We start from the raw sequence: 18164 nt of genomic DNA, 5'->3' as shown, positions 1-18164 counted from the left end.
CGAATGGGCTACATTCAAAATACTGGAGTATCAAACAATATTTTTAGAAGCAATACAAATGCCATCCTTCCTGTATAATCAATATCATAAAGAACCAGATAGTTTCCTCACTAATTCAAAATAAGGGGTGACCGGTTAGGGAAGACATAGAGGTGATGATTAATTTGGATAGTACATTGGTTATTGGGTAGTGGTAGGAAACTGGTAGCAATGTCAGTCTATTAGTTAGACTGCAAATATAAAAGGAAAGGCAGGATCAATCACTTACACTGTTATAAAGGTTGTTGAATGTGTTTTAAGTGCATATGTAAAATAAAGTCTGTAATGCTAAAAGCGGGTAAGGGTTGATTTATAAACAATAATTTGAGTCATGATGTGGGTCAACATGAACACTGTATATAGAATGCTGTACAAAGAAAGAACATGTTATGGAGGAATGTGAAATATATTTTTACATTTAAAAATTTTTTTTTTGTCTAATATAGGTTGTATTGTCAAAGGTTATCTTGTTTCATTCTATATGGTTAATTTGATAAATGAGGATTATTTAATGTCAAAATAAAGAGATATTAAAAAGTCATACTTAAACATTATTTTTCTTTATAGGCAATATGTGATTTTTTTCCTCATTTATTCCCATATCCTCATCACTGTCTCTTACTAAAAGAAATAAAGTGGCTAGAATTAGCTAACCTGCTTCAGTATAATCAATTTCAGATTATTCACTCCATTCTCTACAAACCTTCTTTCTGTCCAACTATCTCATCTCTAATCTCTCATTACCTACCCACTAGGTTACTCCACAGTTCTGAACAAGGCCTACTAAAAATCTACAAACCAAGGACCAAAATGGGCCACCTAGTCTATAGCTTTAACACTTCCAAGGCATGAAATAGCCTACCACTAGATATAAGATCCCTTGAACATCCCGATCAATTCAAAACTGCTACAATAAAATGCCTTCATGAAAAATGGACCTGCCAATGTAATTATCCCCCGTAAACACTCCCCTATAACCTTCTACTTCCCTTCTCTCTTCCTTCCCTTCAATTAAGAAACTTAGTACTTTATCTTCTCCTCTTGCTACATCACTGTACAAACATAACTAGTAAAATATTTCGGCTATGTAACTATTGCACTGTTATGTATATAGTATGTAATTATGAATGTATGTGTCTGAATGCATTTCTTTACGTATTTCACTTGCCACAGTGTAATGTATGACACTGTAATGCAGTAATGCGTGGTACTGATGAATGTATTCTATATGTATTCAATATGTAAGATTTCTATTTTTCTGTTGGAGTTTTTCTCCTCGGGCATCCGCTGAAAATGGGCAATTGTAGCCCAGTCAGACAAACCCAGTCAACAAATATAAAATAAATAAATAAGAATAAATTTAATTCTGTATTGAGATGTGTTAATTAGTTCCTATATCACAGTGGATGCAGAACTGCTGCAAGCAGGATGTCTTGTGTAATCATAAACTAACTTCTCAAGGTTCTTTGATTTTGTACAAAATTATACATTTTTTAGTTTCTGTAATGTCTAAGAAGAGAAAAACTCAAAACCTTATATTTATTGCTGTGCATTAGCTGGGTTATTAACTGGACTAGCCATTTGTTTTATGAATTGCCTTAAAGTACATGCTAGATATAGCAGAGAAAAGCAGAATTAATAAGGCATTTTCATGGTGTGTGATATTCAGTGATAGAACATTTAAAATTCCCTTAATATAGTCATTAGGACTACTGCTTATAAATGTTATGTTAGCAGAATTTATCTTTGAACGAACACTATTTTCTATGAAACAAAGTGATACATGTGTTGGACTTAACTCACTGTAGATTTTTTTTTTTCTATAACAGGATCACCGTTTGTCAGGGGGCTATGAAAATGTACCAACTGATGACATACATATGAGTCAAATAGAATTCGACAAGGAATGGCTCCACTTCATAAGGGAGTTCATTGCTCCAGTGACACTAAAAGTGTTTGCTGGGTATTATACGAAGGTAAGAATTTTGTTGTCCTAATTCTGCATATGAGTGTGTGTGCATCTCTGTATTTGTATTCTAAAAAACAAAATTTATACTATAGGTTTTAGAGATTGGGAGGTTTGTTCCAGGCCATGTGCTGAACAATACACAAAAAAAAACACAAGAAAAAAAAACAGTATAAGTGCAGTCTTATATAACCGATACAGCTGTCGAAATGCAGTGGTTGTCCCTAACTGCAGAGTTATATTAATCTTACAATGTAAAGAAACCAGTGCAGGGTTGTTGCTCTTGTACAATGTTTTTATGGAAAGCAGTGATGCATTCCATTGCTATTGTCAGACACAAAGGAGACTGACATATGATGCTAAAATTAGGGTAATGAGCCATCATTGAATTTGGTCAATCTTAAATAAACCAAAAGAAGATGAAAGAATAATTACCTTGATTATAGCAAGCTCAGATGCTCATAAGCCTAGTACTTATTATACGTCAGGAACTTCTTATTGTAACATCTGTTAATGTCTGTTATGTACTTCACAGATAAAGATTCTAGTTGTCTACTGATGTACTATGTTTTTCATCTGTAAATATATTTGTAATTGATTGCTATGTTAAATTGTTAATCGCTATGTAATCCAATGTAACTACTGTCTGTTTATTGTAACTGTGGAGCTTTTCTCCCCGGGCCTCCGCTGAAAATGGACCTACGTCCAGTCGGGCATTCCCGGTTAACAAATGTAAATAAATACATAAATAAATAAATAACTAAGAATATGAGCAGAACAAACTTAAAATTTATTAAAACTGAGCATTCTTTCACTCTGGTAGGACAGAGAGGGTACTGGAGGTTTTGGCTTTACCCTTCCTGTCTTCTACTTTCATTGCATCTCTGTAATGCTGCCAGCCCTATCCTCCCTCATCCACTTTTAATTTAAAGGGTTCAGATTATTTTATGTTCCTCAAGCCAAGCTTTGAAAACATCTAAGTCCATGCTAGATGTTGGGGAGTTAGAGTTTATGTCCAACCAACTGACCCTTACATCACCTAGCAGTATTTTTATTTGGAATTGTTGTGGATATCCAGTGTAGGCTATCTTCCAGTGTAGCTGTATTGTCATCAGGAGAGATGTAGAGGACAGTAATGCATATTTGTTCATTTTATTTTCAGGATGATAATACAAAGCTGTGCTGAACTGAATTTTGGTACTGGTTTGCTGTGGGGGGAATGTGGTAGATGTTAGGAAATATTAAAGAAATACCACCGCCTTTTTTCTTTATATGGTCATTATGGATGATGTTATAACAGGGGGGCCGGGGGTGATCATTTCGGAGTTGTTTATGCAGGGTTTAAGCCAAGTTTCACCTATAGCAAGAATATCAAGCTTGTGTTGGGTAACCAGACATGTAGTTCAGTAATATTTTCATTTCTTATGCTTCTAATACTTATGGATGCAAACGCTGGATTATTGGAGTTAAGGGTTGATTGTTGTAGTATTAGAGTAGTGTGTAGAAGAGAAGTATCTTGATGTCGGTTGTGGTAAGGAGGGCCAGGATTTGGTTGAGTGTCTCCTCCTAGGAGGAATTTAGTATATTGTGGTATTACTGGCTTTTATTTTTTGGAGAGCATCTTTCCAGTAATTTTATTTTGATTTAAGTTGAAATGGAGTTCTATATCTGGGATAAAGGTGAGCAGCATCATTGAATAGGTCTGTTGCAATGTATGGAGAGATTAGGGAGGAAGTATTAATAAGGGGTTGGAACAAAGTTGGAGATATGTTGAGAGCTAGTATTGAGTCATGGTAGGATGAGAGATGGCTCAGTATAAGAAGAAGAAGAATAGAGGAAAAGTTGGGGAGTGGCACGCTTAAGTAAAAGGATCTATATCTCTGTAAAGGTATCATTCTGACTCTTAACCTTTCTGATTATTGTAGCCTAGTTTGTTCTGTAAAGGCAGTTTTAGTAATACATGCAAAGACTTACATCAGTATTTCAAAATCACTGATGATTTTTATGTATATATAAAGATGCTGTATATCTGAAGTAACAGACATACTCTGAATGCATGAACTGAAACATTTAGCGAAAATTGTTAATAAAACAACAGAGTAGATGTGTGAGTGTGTGCATATGTGTTTTCTCAGATTTTTTTTTCTAATGCAGATAAAACCTTTTCTGATTTTTTTAGTTATCTTGTAATAGTCTGTCAGAGATGCGTTGTCATATTTCTGGCTCAGCTTAATACTTTAAGCTGATCCAGGGAAGTAACAGGAGATAAGCAAAGCTTAAGACAGCTTAAAACTGGTCCAGCAAAGGCATTATTTGTGTTGAAAGACCTATTACTCAGACATAAAAGGAAAGGGTAAGGTAAGATAAGAGTCAGTTTGCAATAAAACAGTATATTTTGTTGAAAGGTTATCAAGGATCCATGAAAAATTCACTAACACATATACCAAGTAAAAGCTACAAGAACAGGATACTGACACATAACAGTTAGAAGGGTTTTGGAAATACGATCTGCCATACAAGATAACTCTGAAATTGGTCTGAAAAACATTATAATGGTAAGCTGCTGGTAGAATTTATTTAGACACGGGCTTTCATATACATACAGATATAGGGAGCTAAGGAACTTCAAAACCAAACCAGTTCTGTGATCTTTATACCTCATAAATGCCTCATAGTAACTTTCTGCAGAGATGCATGGTGTTGCTTAGGACAGAATGACCTCAGGCATTTTCCAGTGAGCAAACAGTTACTGCTTGTCCTTTTTCTGTGAACAGCATATTTATATATTTTCCAGAGACTAAATAGCAGCTTCCTGTCTCTGGGTGTGCTGTTAGACAGCTATTTCTATTGATTGTGGAGCTAATATAAGACATGGCAGGAATCTGTAAAGAAGAACTAAAGAGCTGGTTGCATAATTAAAACAAAGAAGCATTGTTGTACATTTATGAACTAATATAACTAAACCATCTTGCACTTCAGTTTAAGGTGGGTCATAGGTTCATAGGTTCTAATGTATGTATAGGCTAATGTCCACGGGTTCCTATTACGTGATCGAACTTCAACAAGTTTGAACCCTATATGGTCGAAACCATATAGTCGAACTTGCAGAAGTTCGAAGACATAAAAAAAAAAAAAAAAAAAAAAATTACAAGTAAAACAAACCCTTGCAAGCACCCCACACATGGGGGCCTGCACCCCCCACATCCCCCGCTCTTTAAATATACCAACTCTGAGACCGCACTATAGTGCAGAAAGGGAATATTTCCCTTTACTGCACTGTAGTGCAATCTCGGAGTTGGTATATTTAAAGAGTGGGGGATGTGGGGGGTACAGGGGGGCTTGCCCCCTGTTGCAGCAGTTAATTTACTGTTGCATGTTTTTTTTTTATTTTTTTTTTTCCGTGTTTGATATTTTGAAACTTCGAACAGACAAGTTCGATATTGTCATGTTCGAAGTTTCAAAATTTTGATCACATAATAGGAACCCAGTGTTCATGGAGGCCTTTTTAAGCCTTGCCATCCATCCCAAATCTCCGACAAGTTCTGGTATCCTTGGTAAGTGTAAGCAGGGGTTTGTGAGATGAAACATTTGCAAGTAGGTGCCTGGGAGATTAACCATTTACAAGCTGTCTATGTCCATTATAGATATAGGTGCTAAACCAGATATGAATTTACTTTTCCCCATTCCATTGTCCAAGTTACACTTGGATTAGGTTAGGGAGAAACTCTGCTTCACATGGATAGGGAGCCTGTTCCAGACAAGGGGTAGTCTCTGGAATACACACCTGTCTCTCCAGCAGGCTCTATTTATATCACAGGCAAAGTTTAAGTATTTATAATGGGTAATTCTGATGCAGTTTATTTTTCAGATATGCAGTCTGGGTGGAGTCTGGCAATGTATTGTATGCCAGGCATAGTTGTCCCCTCAACAGCCTGTAGGAGACTGAGTACTGGGATAGGGGTTTAAGGCAGTCAGTTTGAAACCTCTGTGGATGTTCCAGTTGTTGGATGTGCTTGGTTAAGTACATACTGATGGGGCATTGCACTCAATGATGACTCTTGATTGAAGCTGAATACAGTGGAACAATGATTCCCTTGGGCGTAGATGTCATACCTTTGTTTATAAATTGTACAACATAGAAAGATTCCCCTCTACTGTAGACAAATGATGTCCACATTCCATGGATGTTGAGTGTTTTCAGTAAGCTTAAATATGTGTTATGGGTTTCCTGGGTCATAGGCATGGGCCAGTGGTTTTCAAGGAAGTGATATAGGATTTTGTTTATGGTGAGTTGAACATGGAGAAGCACAAGTGCATTGTCTTGTTTGACCAAATTTGAGGTATATTTATTTTTGATGTAAATCAAGTAACCTTCGGCTTTAGTCCCTGCCTGTGTAGTAGCTGATCTAAATGTATGAAAGTCATTATAGCTTTGCACTAAAAGGTGTTCTTCACGTCTTTAAACCAAGTGTCAGTGATTGCACACACATCAGCATTCACTAGGGTGACGAGAGCTTGTAAGGAGTGGAGTTATTTTTTTTTTTACTTTTCTGCATAGTTTTTTGGATGAGCTATAAAGGCATTCATCTCTGAATTACACTCAGGCTTATGTTTTATTTTGAAAGGTAATTGAAGAGTGGCATTTTCAATTTTTAGTTCCTCTGTAGAATGTAAACTCTGTCAAATAAAGCACAAAGTCCTACATCATAAAGGGAAAAAAATCCCCAAACCACTACATCATAACAATGAAATTACAAGCTGTTTAACTTCTACACCCCTTAATTGTACTCTCACACTGTAATGGAAATAATATGAAACTTGTTAAGAGAAAGGCTGCCCAGTGGAAGTGAAAATAACATGGAACATATTCACAGAAAGGCAACATAAGGGAATCAGGATCATAGAGGTAATTCTGAACCAGTTTCCTCATGTTTTATGTAAAATGGTTCAAATTTCTTGCATTTTTTTGTTGTTTTAAAAGATCTTGAAAATGAAACTTTATGGGCATATAAATGTTGACTTCAATTTTTTTACACATCTCCTACTGCATACTTTCCATAAAACCATCTGCCACTTTTTTCCACAGTAAGACGTTGTCCTGTTTGATTCTCAGCTAGAGCATCTTCTGTGTGGAGAAATACATGAATGGGTGTCCCTTCATTGAAGGTTGTGCGTCAGGGCCAGCAACTCGGCATGTAAAACTCTATTGCCAGTCATTAGCGGACTGGAGTTCCGCTGTGGCGACCCCTAACCGGGAAAAGCCGAAAGAGAACAACAACAACATCTGCCACTTTCTCTCCAGTTTACTTCTTTATTTATTTATTTACATTTATTTATTTACATTTGTTACTATCCGACTGGGCTGAAAGCCCATTTTCAGTGGAGACCCGGGGGGAAAAGCTCCTTACAAATTAAAAATAATAAGTTAACAAAGGAATTATAGTGTTCTACAACTTATAAATAAAATGCATAAAAAATTACACTAAGTAAGTAACAAGTAGTTATACAAGGTGATTGCTGCTAACTTACTGTCACTCAGGGCTGGAACTGCATTGGCTGTAGCCACTTTGGGAAGGGGACATGGAAACAGGGGGCACATTTTTACAGCATTATCTATGCTGTCACGTATGCAGGGGATTTTTTTTTGTGATGCTCTGACTGGATAGAGTTTCTGATATCACACATATCACTGCATGTAACATCATGTAGCTCCAGCCTTAAACTCTAAGGCTGAAATTTAATGGCAGTCTTCCTTGTGGTTGTACTATACCTCCATCATCGCAGGGCTGCCAGATTGCTGGCATAAGTCCCACCCCTCTTTCCTGGAATGGGTGAGCTGACAAAATGCCAATCCTTTCTGTCCTACTCCCCCAGCTTCTCCAAGGCATAGGGTGCTAATCTTTCCTAGGTCATCATGGTCACAAACAGGGCTCCATCCCTGTAATACACAGAAACAGGTTGACATTAATTTTGATATTATATCAATAATGACTGTTTATAACTTTAATATACACTGCATTTTTCATTCAGAGAAAAATGCAATGACTGAATGTGTTTATAGCATTCTAAGGGCCATTTTAATGTATTCTTCTTCACTAGTTAGACAAAACTACCTTCTGAAACAATTTTCACATTTTGTAGTAAAAGATTTACTAAACATCTGAAAACTGTATGCATGATAAGCTTTCAATGTGAAGGGAATAAAGCAGCTACAGTCTAATTTTTGTACAAGTTACTGCACCTTCTAATCATATTTTTTGATAGTCAGCTTGTCAAAATGAGATTCAGTGATTCTCATTACATTGAATTTAGAAAAATCACATTATTTGACTAAGACCACTTTTCTGAGTAATGTCTGTGTTTGTGTGTGTGTGTGTCTCTGCGTATATAAGTAAATGTATGCATTTGTGTCCTGGTGCATGTGTGTGTGCATGTGTGTGTGTGTGTGTGTGTGTGTGTGTGTGTGTGTGTGTGCGCATCTGGTCTGTATCTATAAGTACATGTATGCATTTGTATTCAGGTGCATATGTATGTTTCTGTGTGTGTGTGTGTGTGTGTGTGTGTGTGTGTGTGTGTGTGTGTGTGTGTGTGTGTCTTTTGTGCATCTGTGCACATATTTTTGTGTGACTGTTACTAATTATATGTATGCATATGTAGCTAAGTGCATGTATGTTTGTGTGTACATGTATATGTGTTTTTGTGTGTGTTTGTGTGTGTGTGTGTGTGTGTGTGTGTGTGTGTGTGTGTGTATCTATGTATGTTTGTGTGTGTGTGTGTGTGTGTGTGTGTGTGTGTGTGTGTGTGTGTGTGTGTGTGTGTGTGTGTGAAACGGGGACTATGTAGTCAGTTGTGTGCAGGTGTACCTTTATGTGTGTGTGGTATACATGTGGTGCATGTGTGTATACGTGCTTGTGTGTTTATATATGTGCTCATGTAGGAGGGTCCACATGTATAGATTTGTGCATGTGTGGTAGGGGGTTACTGTGTAGGTTAGTGACCTAGACCTATGAGGACTGCTGCAGGTGAGGAAATGTCCTCTCTTAAGATGCAGTAGTGTCAGCGTTTTTAATATGAAAATAGAATGTGGAGGGTACATTCCCCTTCATGAGGTATGTGGGGGGAATCTGCTCTTCTGGAATTTTTTTTGACTATTAAAAGAACATTCTTTTTGATGAGATTTATTCTAATTAGTAAGTTATGCTGAAACAAGTATGTCACTGAAATGTGTTTTGTTGAAATGACTGTCTGATCATTTAATATTGTAGAATCATCTCCATCAGAGTCCTGATATTACAACAGTTAGAAAATATATGTTCAAATCTGTAAGAAAAAGTAATGTGTATTTAACAGATGAAGAGAGGTCATGACCACTACCATACCTCATGTCAAGCTTTGTAGTCCTTCTGTATGGAGTACTTGTCTTTGGCTCTATTTACATTTTCTCTGTGGACTGCAGTTACCTCCCACTTGCACAATACATGCTAACATGTTGACTAGGCAATTTTTTTCAAATGGGTTTTGTGTTTGCACAAGCGTGTGTGTGTGTGTGTGTGTGTGTGTATGTGTGTGTGTGCGCACTTGCACAAGCCATCTCATAAGCATGTGTGCATCATGAAATGGGTTGGTGTTTTGCTTAGAATTGCTTCTAAGCTTTAGGCCTTTTATCTGCCAGGATAGGGTCTGGCTCCATCAAGACCCTAAATAGGAAAAAGGAAATGTTGGTTAATGAATGACAGAATGAATTAATTAATCAATTTATTAATAAATGGATGAGAGTTAATGTTTTGAATCATATCTGATAGATATTTGCTAGTTTTTAGATTCTAGTGGGAGTAAATCTAGAGACTAATGTGACAAATTGTGTCATTTGGTCAACAAACAATTAATATAAACTAAAATATCTAAAACCTCAGGACATTGCAGTCACAAGGCATTAGCAGTTGTGAAGTTGCAAAAGACAAGAAAGCACCACACCCCCAGTCTGTAAATGTAGGTTCATAGATTCACAGGCAAGTTCTAGGCAATCACACTGCAGACCATTACACATCTAGTCAAGAAACACCCATTCAAAACTTCCCTCCCGCCTCAAGGAGGGCAAGACAGGAAAATTTGTGGCTGGCCATCCATTTACCTAGACTTATAGTGAGGGTGTCAAGGGTGATTTATATGTAATGTATCATACCAATCTGTCATATTTATCTGTTGATGAAGGTTCAGTTCCTTTTACTAGGTACTGGAGGTACTATCTGTTCTATGAAGAAATAGGAGGTCAAAAAGAGTTGGATGTTACATGGCTCTCAAAGCTAAAGATGCATTACCATGGAGGAGCTATAAGTGTGAGTATAGAGAGTAGAGTGCCTGTCTGTCCTAATAACTAAGATTGTTGAAGTTATTGATATTTTCAGTAATGTATCTCATGATGTCTTACAAGTTGAGTAATATGTTTAGATAAGTACATACCAAAAGATATATGTTCAGTGATGGGTCTGATGAGATATGCATAAGGGGGAATTAAGACATTTTTGGATCTAGTGGAGATGACTTTGGAAATCAGATGAGCCAGATAAAAGGCTTTTTCTACTGTTGTGGAGACATTATGGTCAAATGATAAGGAATCGTCAAGGAGAGTGCCTATATCCCTTACAACAGTACAACAGTGTTTGACTAGAGGTGTGTGTGTGTGTGTGTGTGTGTGTGTGTGTGTGTGTGTGTGTGTGTGTGTGTGTGTGTGTGTGTGTGTGTGTGCGTGCGTGCGTGCGTGTGTGTGTGTGTGTGTGTGTGTGTGTGTGTGTGTGTGTGATTGTGTGTGCACGTGTCTGTGCCTGTGTGTCTATGTGTGTGTGTGTCTATCTGTGTGTGAGTTACCTGTATGGTATTTGAAATTGTTTTGTTTACTAAAATTAACTATGACACATTTTTTTCTCATTTAAATTGAGAACGTTGTCCTTGCATAAGTTGTTAACATGGCCTAACCCACATTGGAGCAATATAAGTCAGTGGAAGATTAATTAACAGCACCCAATTTGCAATCACCTGTAAACATAGAAGTCCGTAGACTAGTAATGTTGATTGCAGGTCTGAGAATAGGGCAGGGCCAACACTACCTGTTACACCAGTGGAGCTTTTATTTTTTGTCTTTTGTAAATGGCTCCTGTGACTCCAACCACATGGGTTCTATCAAACAACCAGTTAACTATCCACTCCAAAATTAAAAGATTTATATGTTGATTTACAAGACTTTCAATAATGCCTGCATGGGTATTAGAGTCAAAGATCTTGGGCATATCAAGATATGCTGAATGTACTGCAAAACCACTATGCAATGTTTTGATTACTTTTCCAAAGAAGTTTAATGAGGTTAAATAGGCAGGACCTTTGTTTAAAAAAGCCAGATTGATGTGGTCCTGGGATGAGACCTTTTTAATGTCCAGATTAAAGAGCTCTGAGATAATACAGTCCATAGATTTTCATATAAGTCTAATAAGACTAATAGGTCTATATTTATCAGGGACTGTCATCAGGGAACCTTTGTTTAACAGCATTACAATGACTGTTTTATTTGCTTCAGGTGTGTAATCAGTGGAACAACTTAGATTAAAGGGGTTAAGTAGGGGATCAGGTAGGCCATAAGCGGCACAGATAATAAGGCAAACCAGTATATTATTGGGGTCATGGAAGAGGTGGTGTTAGCTTTTGAAATTGCTGAGAGAGTTTGTTCCCTAGTTAATATGTGTGGCTGCGATTTGTGGAATCTGTGGAATACCTATACCCGTGGGTAAAGTGTTCACTAAATCTGTCAAGTAGGATATTAGCCATGTCCTTCGAGTCAGATTCTGAAGTATAATTGTGGACTAGCTCTGATTATTGTTCGGTGTTTTTTTATGTTCCTAACATACTTAAAAAGGTTTGTAGCTAGTTTTGGCTTTAGTGGCTATTCTAAATTCTTTTCATCTTTGAGCTTCCAAATGGTTCCCTTCAGCTCATTGCTGGTTTGAATAAGTGTATTCTTATGGTAGGTAGAATGATATCTTTTACAAGCATTAAGCAGTTTCTTAGTTTTGTTGTATAATTCACTAATGAGAATATTCTATCATAGGGGTTTATTTCTACATTTATTTGATGTGAATAGAGACTGTCTTACTAATACATTTATTAAAGTGGTAGTTGTTGTCAGAGGAATAGGTAGCAGCTTTAGCAATTGAAAGCCATTTAAGGAGAACTGCAACAAAATTTGTTTAGGTAATAAAGTAAGTCAAGAAGGTTTGCTTTTAAGAAGATATTTACATGAGAAGTAGCTGTAATGTTAAAAGAAAAGGTCGTTAAGTTATGGTCTGATTTAACAAGGATGGATTTTTATATATATATATATATATATATATATATATATATATATATATATATATATATATATATATATATATATATATATATATGGAGATGCACAAAAAAGGCCTTACTACTCCAAGATTATACAGACTCAGAAAAGAGGCAAAAGGCTTCAAGAAAAAGTAAAACCACTCCACATTTCATTCATTGTTTGACTTAATCCTAATATAGTGAACCACTGACTGGAAGAAGCTCGCAAATGTCCTGTTTTGACATTTGGAGACTCCATATTTCAGGCTGCAGCAAGTACGTTTCCTGTAAATCTATAATAGGTGTGTTCTGGAAATACAATAATAAAACAAAGTCAAGTGTTGTTTTAAAAACTACCATAGATGAACAATTTTGAAAAAAATATGAATACAATGTTGGATGTTAGTTTTAGGTTGTTAACTGCTGGGATTCATGGTTAATGTTACTTTTAATAAAAGACAGAGAAACAAAAACTATTCTGATACAGAGAATACATTTTTGTATGAAACAAAAAATTTTAAAACATGCATATTTTATGTACTTCTTTAGACTTTGGATGATTGTGTACCTGTGTGGAACAGCCCACATTCCCCATTACGGAACAACTAGATAGATGCAATCATTGTTGATATTTACTTGCTGTGAGATCATTGAAAAGAGCCTAGGTAGCTAAAAGCACACACATTTACTTCTGATGCAAGATTACCTTATAATCACTCATGATGGACCCAGAAGCACTTGGCACACATTCTGTATTGACTATGGATTGCTGTGGAAGTCCTACTGGACAAGCTGAAACTCATTGATTTCCATATATTGATGTATAATCTACAATCAGTACTTCCCATAAGAATTCACTGCTGGAATGGTTTTATGCATGTGCCAGCAATATTTCAAAGATTTTTTTTTTTTTTGCCAATGCACGTGTAACTGTAAAGTTGGTATGCATAAGTAAGGGGATGCAAAAATATAATTTATACTTTAATTTTGTCTGTTTGAAGTTTGTGTGGCATTTGGCATCCAGAATTAAAGGTATGAGCTGTTAACAAGCTCCTTCCTGTGGTCTAGTGTTTTATTTCCTTTGCCATTTTGTCTGCCTGTGTGACTCCCATCTGGAAAAGTTCCATGGAGAGCAGTTAAGATAAATAATTATATAAATAAAGACAAATAAATAAAAATAAACCATTTTGATGATTCATAGTGCTAGGTCTGCTCTTTGATAAATAAAGATAAAGCATTGTGATGATTCCTAGTGCAAGCACTGCTCTTTGCTGCCTCAAGGGAATCTCAGTAGCATTGAGCATACATTGCGCATTGACATCATGTGATGTAGAGAATCGGTATCTTTTAGCTCGTATGTATAATAGGAGCAGAAACCTGACAGCATCAGTGAAATACTGTGATGGTATATGCAATTCTACGATCCTATGACAAGAACACAAATGTATGAAATAAATCCATGTAAAACTATGAGCCAATTTGCATAGTTTCAGCATATACACATTTTTGTTTCCTTTGGTGGTTACATTCCATTCAAATGTTATCATTCTTAGGTAGTCTTTGGGGACAATTACAATGCTTTCTTCCACAGCTAGGATTGTTTAACTCATGAATGGGTCTTACCCTTGCCATATGTATAGGTTCATAGGTTCATAGGTTTATACTAGGCTATCTGCCCTATGGCATTTATAAGCCTAGCCCAAATTTTTTATATGAAAAAATACTGTGCCCATTAGTTTGTTGTGCCTCTGTCCAGCAGTGACACAGAGATGATGCCCGGGATAAACCTACGATCTCCCATCCACAGGTCAAGATTTCTCTTGAACAGAGCCAGCGAGGTGCTCTGCCTCACATGGATCGGGATTTTATTCCACAGCATAGGGTGTCTCTGAGTGATAAATCTATCCCTCCAGCACATCCTATTTATATCCGTGCTAAGGTTTAAGTCGCTTGCTCTAGTGGTTTTGGTGGATTTGGATTTTGAGGTGGAGCATGTCCATTAATTCTGGGTTGGACATGGCCTTGTATGTCAGGCACATGTCACCTCTGAGCAGACGGTATGCAACTGAATAGAGCTGGAGTTTCTTCAATCTGGCAGCATATGACAGATTTTGGAGTCCCTTTATCCTTTTGGTGAGGAACTTTTGGGGTCTCTCCAATTGCTGCAGATGTCGGATGAGATACATCCCGAATGGGGCATTGTACTCGATCATTGGTCTGATAAGTGAAGAGTACAGGGGAACAATGACCTCACTAGATCTGGATGTGAATCCCTTCATGATCAGGTGGGCAATGTAGAAGGTCTTTCTAACCACTTTAGCAACGTGAGTGTCAAAAGAAAGGCCACTGTCAACCTGGGTCCCCAGGTCCCTGATAACCTCTTCTGTGCTTAGTGGATTGCCACCTATATGGCAGCTTGGGGTTACCTTGTTTTTCCCGAAGGGTATGACTATATATCTTTTGGCGTTTAACTTCAGGCCATGGCTCTGGCACCAGCTATCTGTTTCCGTGAGTCCCTTCTGAAGGATATCCGTGTCCGATGCACTTTCCACTATGGTGCCCAGTTTGCAGTCGTCTGCAAACTTTGTCAAAGTCCTCCCATGTTGGCCTGTACTTCTGAGAAGTAGATGCCCCAAGGACCGAGCCCTGTGGGACACCACTTGTGACCGGCTTGGAGTCTGACATAGCGCCAGCAACTCTAACCCTGTGGGTTCTGTCCTTAAGCCAGTTTGCAACCCATCTTGTGACATATGGTTTACATTTAAGCTGGTAAGTTTTTCTACAATACCCAAGTGGGGTATTATGTGCCTTTGCAAGGTCAAGGTAGGCTGTATGGACTGCCTTTCCTCATCAATGGCCTTGGTGACTGTTTCAAGAAGTTGACCAAGTTCAAAAGGCATGATCTGCCCAAACTGGGTCGGGTCCAATGTCTGCAAGTCCCTATATCTTTGTTTATGAGCTCCATTATGATCTTCTCCATAGCTTTGCAGACTAGACTTGTTGGAGTGGGACCACAGTTGCCGCCACTCCTTGGGCATGTATCCTGTGGTAAGGCTGAGATTAAACAGCTGCCTTATGTGTGGGTTTAAGTCCTCATTTAGCTCGTACACCATCCAGTCCCATTGATGCTGTGTTTTTAGCTTTAGAGAGCAGCTTTCACATTTGAGATGTCTGGGAGGCTACACTCTGCTGGGATAGTTATCTCTCCTTTAGGGGAGAGGGTGAAGTTTGCACTGAACCTGTCTGCCAGTATGTTGGCAATGTCTGTGGGTTCAGTGATTTTTGTATCATTTTGGACTAATTCTGAGCATATCTGGGAGTTTCCACCCAGGTTCCTAACATAGCTGAAAAAGGCCTTATGATTGTCCTTTGAATCCATGGCAATTTTTCTCTCAAAATTGGCCTTAGTTGATTTTATGAGTGCTCGTATTTTTTACTAATAATGATCAGGGGTGACTTCCCTTTTATGGATTTTGTTCTATCATGTAATAGCTTTCTCCTCTTATTGTAAAGTTTGTTAATGGCTGGGGTCCACCAGACTGGATGTTTGCCCTTTGTGGAAAGAGTCTTGGTTTTATTTGGGATTGCCTGATCCATGCAGTCCTGGAGGTGTTCATAGAAGGCATTTGTAAGGGCTTCCAGCTTTGGTTGTGGTTTCCACTGGCTCAGGGGCCTTGAAGGATACCACACCAGTCTTGAGTAGTGTGAAGTTTGCTTTAGAGAAGTTCTTCACTGTGGTCTTTTTTGTTTGGGGTGGGGGCGGGATGTGGATTTCCAGTGAGATTAGTTTATGATCAGATCTCACCAATGAGGGATATACTTCCGGTGTGGAGCATTTTGTCCCCATGTTTGTGATAATGAGATCTAGTATATTTTCTCCTCTCGTGGGAACAGTGACTAGCTGTTCCATGGCATTTGAATTTATGAACTCCAGGAACCGTTGGGCTAGAAAGTTAGGGCTTGAGTAATGTTCCCAGTCTATATTCGGGTAGTTGAAGTCACCCAATATGATGGTGTTTGGAGATACATTTATACCCTCCAGTGTCTTCAGGAAGGCTGTGTGGGGTTCCTGAGTTTGAGAGGGTGGCCTGTAGCATGCTACAATTTGTAGAGCAGTTTTGCCTATGGTTAGTTGCACCTGGATGGTTTCAGCTTAGTGCATTGCCACCAACCTGGAGGTGTGGGTATCCTTTATGAATATGGATACACCTCCTTTTGTGGTGTGGTCGGTTTTGGGGCGGAGCATGATATGAGGTAAAACCTAATAGTGCCAGGGTGCTCTCAGGAGCCTTGAACCAGGTTTCAGTTACAGCACAGACATCGATGTTCTCCATACTGAGAAGGGCATTTTGAGATTTAGACTTCTGGCATTGAGCAGCATTACCCTCAGTTTCTTCCCATTTTTGTTTTCTAGGGTGGTAGGTTTAGAATTTGAGCCTAAAAAGGCACTATGGGGTGGCAAGAGCCTTAGCCAATATCCGGAATCCCAGGGTGACAGGTGCACAGTGTGGCTTGTCAAGCATGTCATCCCAGGCAGACAGACACTGGATCCTTTGAATGACACCAGACATTAAGCCAGTTGTTAAAGCTGATCATCTTGTCTCTATATTATGGCATCATTCTTGGTGAAGGAAGGATACTGCTCAGGGTCAGGGTCATACCTGCCTGGGCTACATAATCAGAGAGCTCCTCTATGTCTCTTTTCATGTAGTCCAGGCAGCATGGACAATGACTGTGTCATATTTTGCCGTGGAATGACCAGAGTGCTTGTGTTATGTGGCAGATTCTAGCGCCCGATAGGCAGCTTACTGTGACCCTCTCCTTGTTCAGCCTGGTGAGTGGGACGTCAGTGTGTCTGACTATGGAGTCACCTATGACAAGTATGTTTGGTGTTGTATTTGGCCTTAAGGGCTGTGACTGCTTTGCACACTGCTTTTGTGGTTTATGTGTTGCTTGTGGGGTGTCTTGAGGTAGCAGTTGTTTGGGTGTCTGCTTTGGAGGCCTCTGCTGTTTAGGTAAATTTTTACTCAGAGCCTCCGAGTATGTCTTTGTGTGTTTATGTGTTTGATTCAGTGGTGTGGTAGCATTATGTGAGGCTGGTTTTGTGGTGTGTGTAGTTGCCTTCTCCTCCTGTATGGTCTTGCCGGTCCTGAGTTGAGAGAGCTCAGCCTCCAGTTTGGCTAAATAGCTGCATCTCTCGCAAGTATTTGTGTTATGTGGAAGGAGGAGAGGGTTGTCTGTGTACATGAGGCAGTTATAACATTGCCTCAAGATTCCTAGATTCACCAGCTGGACCGGAGAGGAGATTGACAACTGACCTTTGGACATGCTAGAATAATATTGGGAATTCCTTAATAATTGAAAACAAGGGCCAGTGGGGAGTGAGGGTGTAGTGCTTTTAATTTTTAGTGCTGACTTATATAATTGCTTTAGTGAGCAAGTGCCAGGTAACTTGAGTGCAATGTGTTACAAGTAACTAAATGCAAAAACGACAAACAGTAACTTTCTTTCAAGTATAAAAGTATTCAAGCTAATGCATGGTCAAAACATTCCCTAGACAAATGTCAGCATGCATTAAGAGTTATTCAAAAACTGTGTCAGAGTGTTAGTGGAGGAGACATTGCGCTAGAGAATAGAAATGAATTACATATTTACATGCAGATTTAGAATGAAGGGTAAGTATGACAGCAAATATTAAGCCAATTTTGAAAATGAAACATCATAAAATGTAATTTAACACTAACTGATGTTATATGGCTTTAAAGTTTGTTTAACTGATATGGTTTTGTGATTTGCTAAATTC

The 18164-nt window shown here is 38.2% G+C and overlaps 1 protein-coding gene across 2 annotated transcripts in view; it reads left to right on the top strand.

Annotated features, from left to right (window-relative positions):
* The window catches only part of LOC122800825 (procollagen-lysine,2-oxoglutarate 5-dioxygenase 2-like), an 816734-nt gene that overhangs the window by 745627 nt on the left and 52943 nt on the right, over positions 1-18164 (top strand). For both annotated transcript variants that reach the window (XM_044070112.1, XM_044070111.1), the window contains one exon: positions 1869-2015. In XM_044070112.1, coding sequence (XP_043926047.1) covers positions 1869-2015 — 147 coding nt within the window. The remainder of the gene's footprint in view (positions 1-1868; positions 2016-18164) is intronic.

Source organism: Protopterus annectens, chromosome 4.part1 (assembly GCF_019279795.1).
Source record: "Protopterus annectens isolate FY-2018-M chromosome 4.part1, PAN1.0, whole genome shotgun sequence".
NCBI classification, from domain to species: Eukaryota; Metazoa; Chordata; order Ceratodontiformes; family Protopteridae; genus Protopterus; species Protopterus annectens.
Note: the sequence above shows the minus strand (reverse complement) of the source record. Positions and strands in the feature narration are given on the sequence as shown.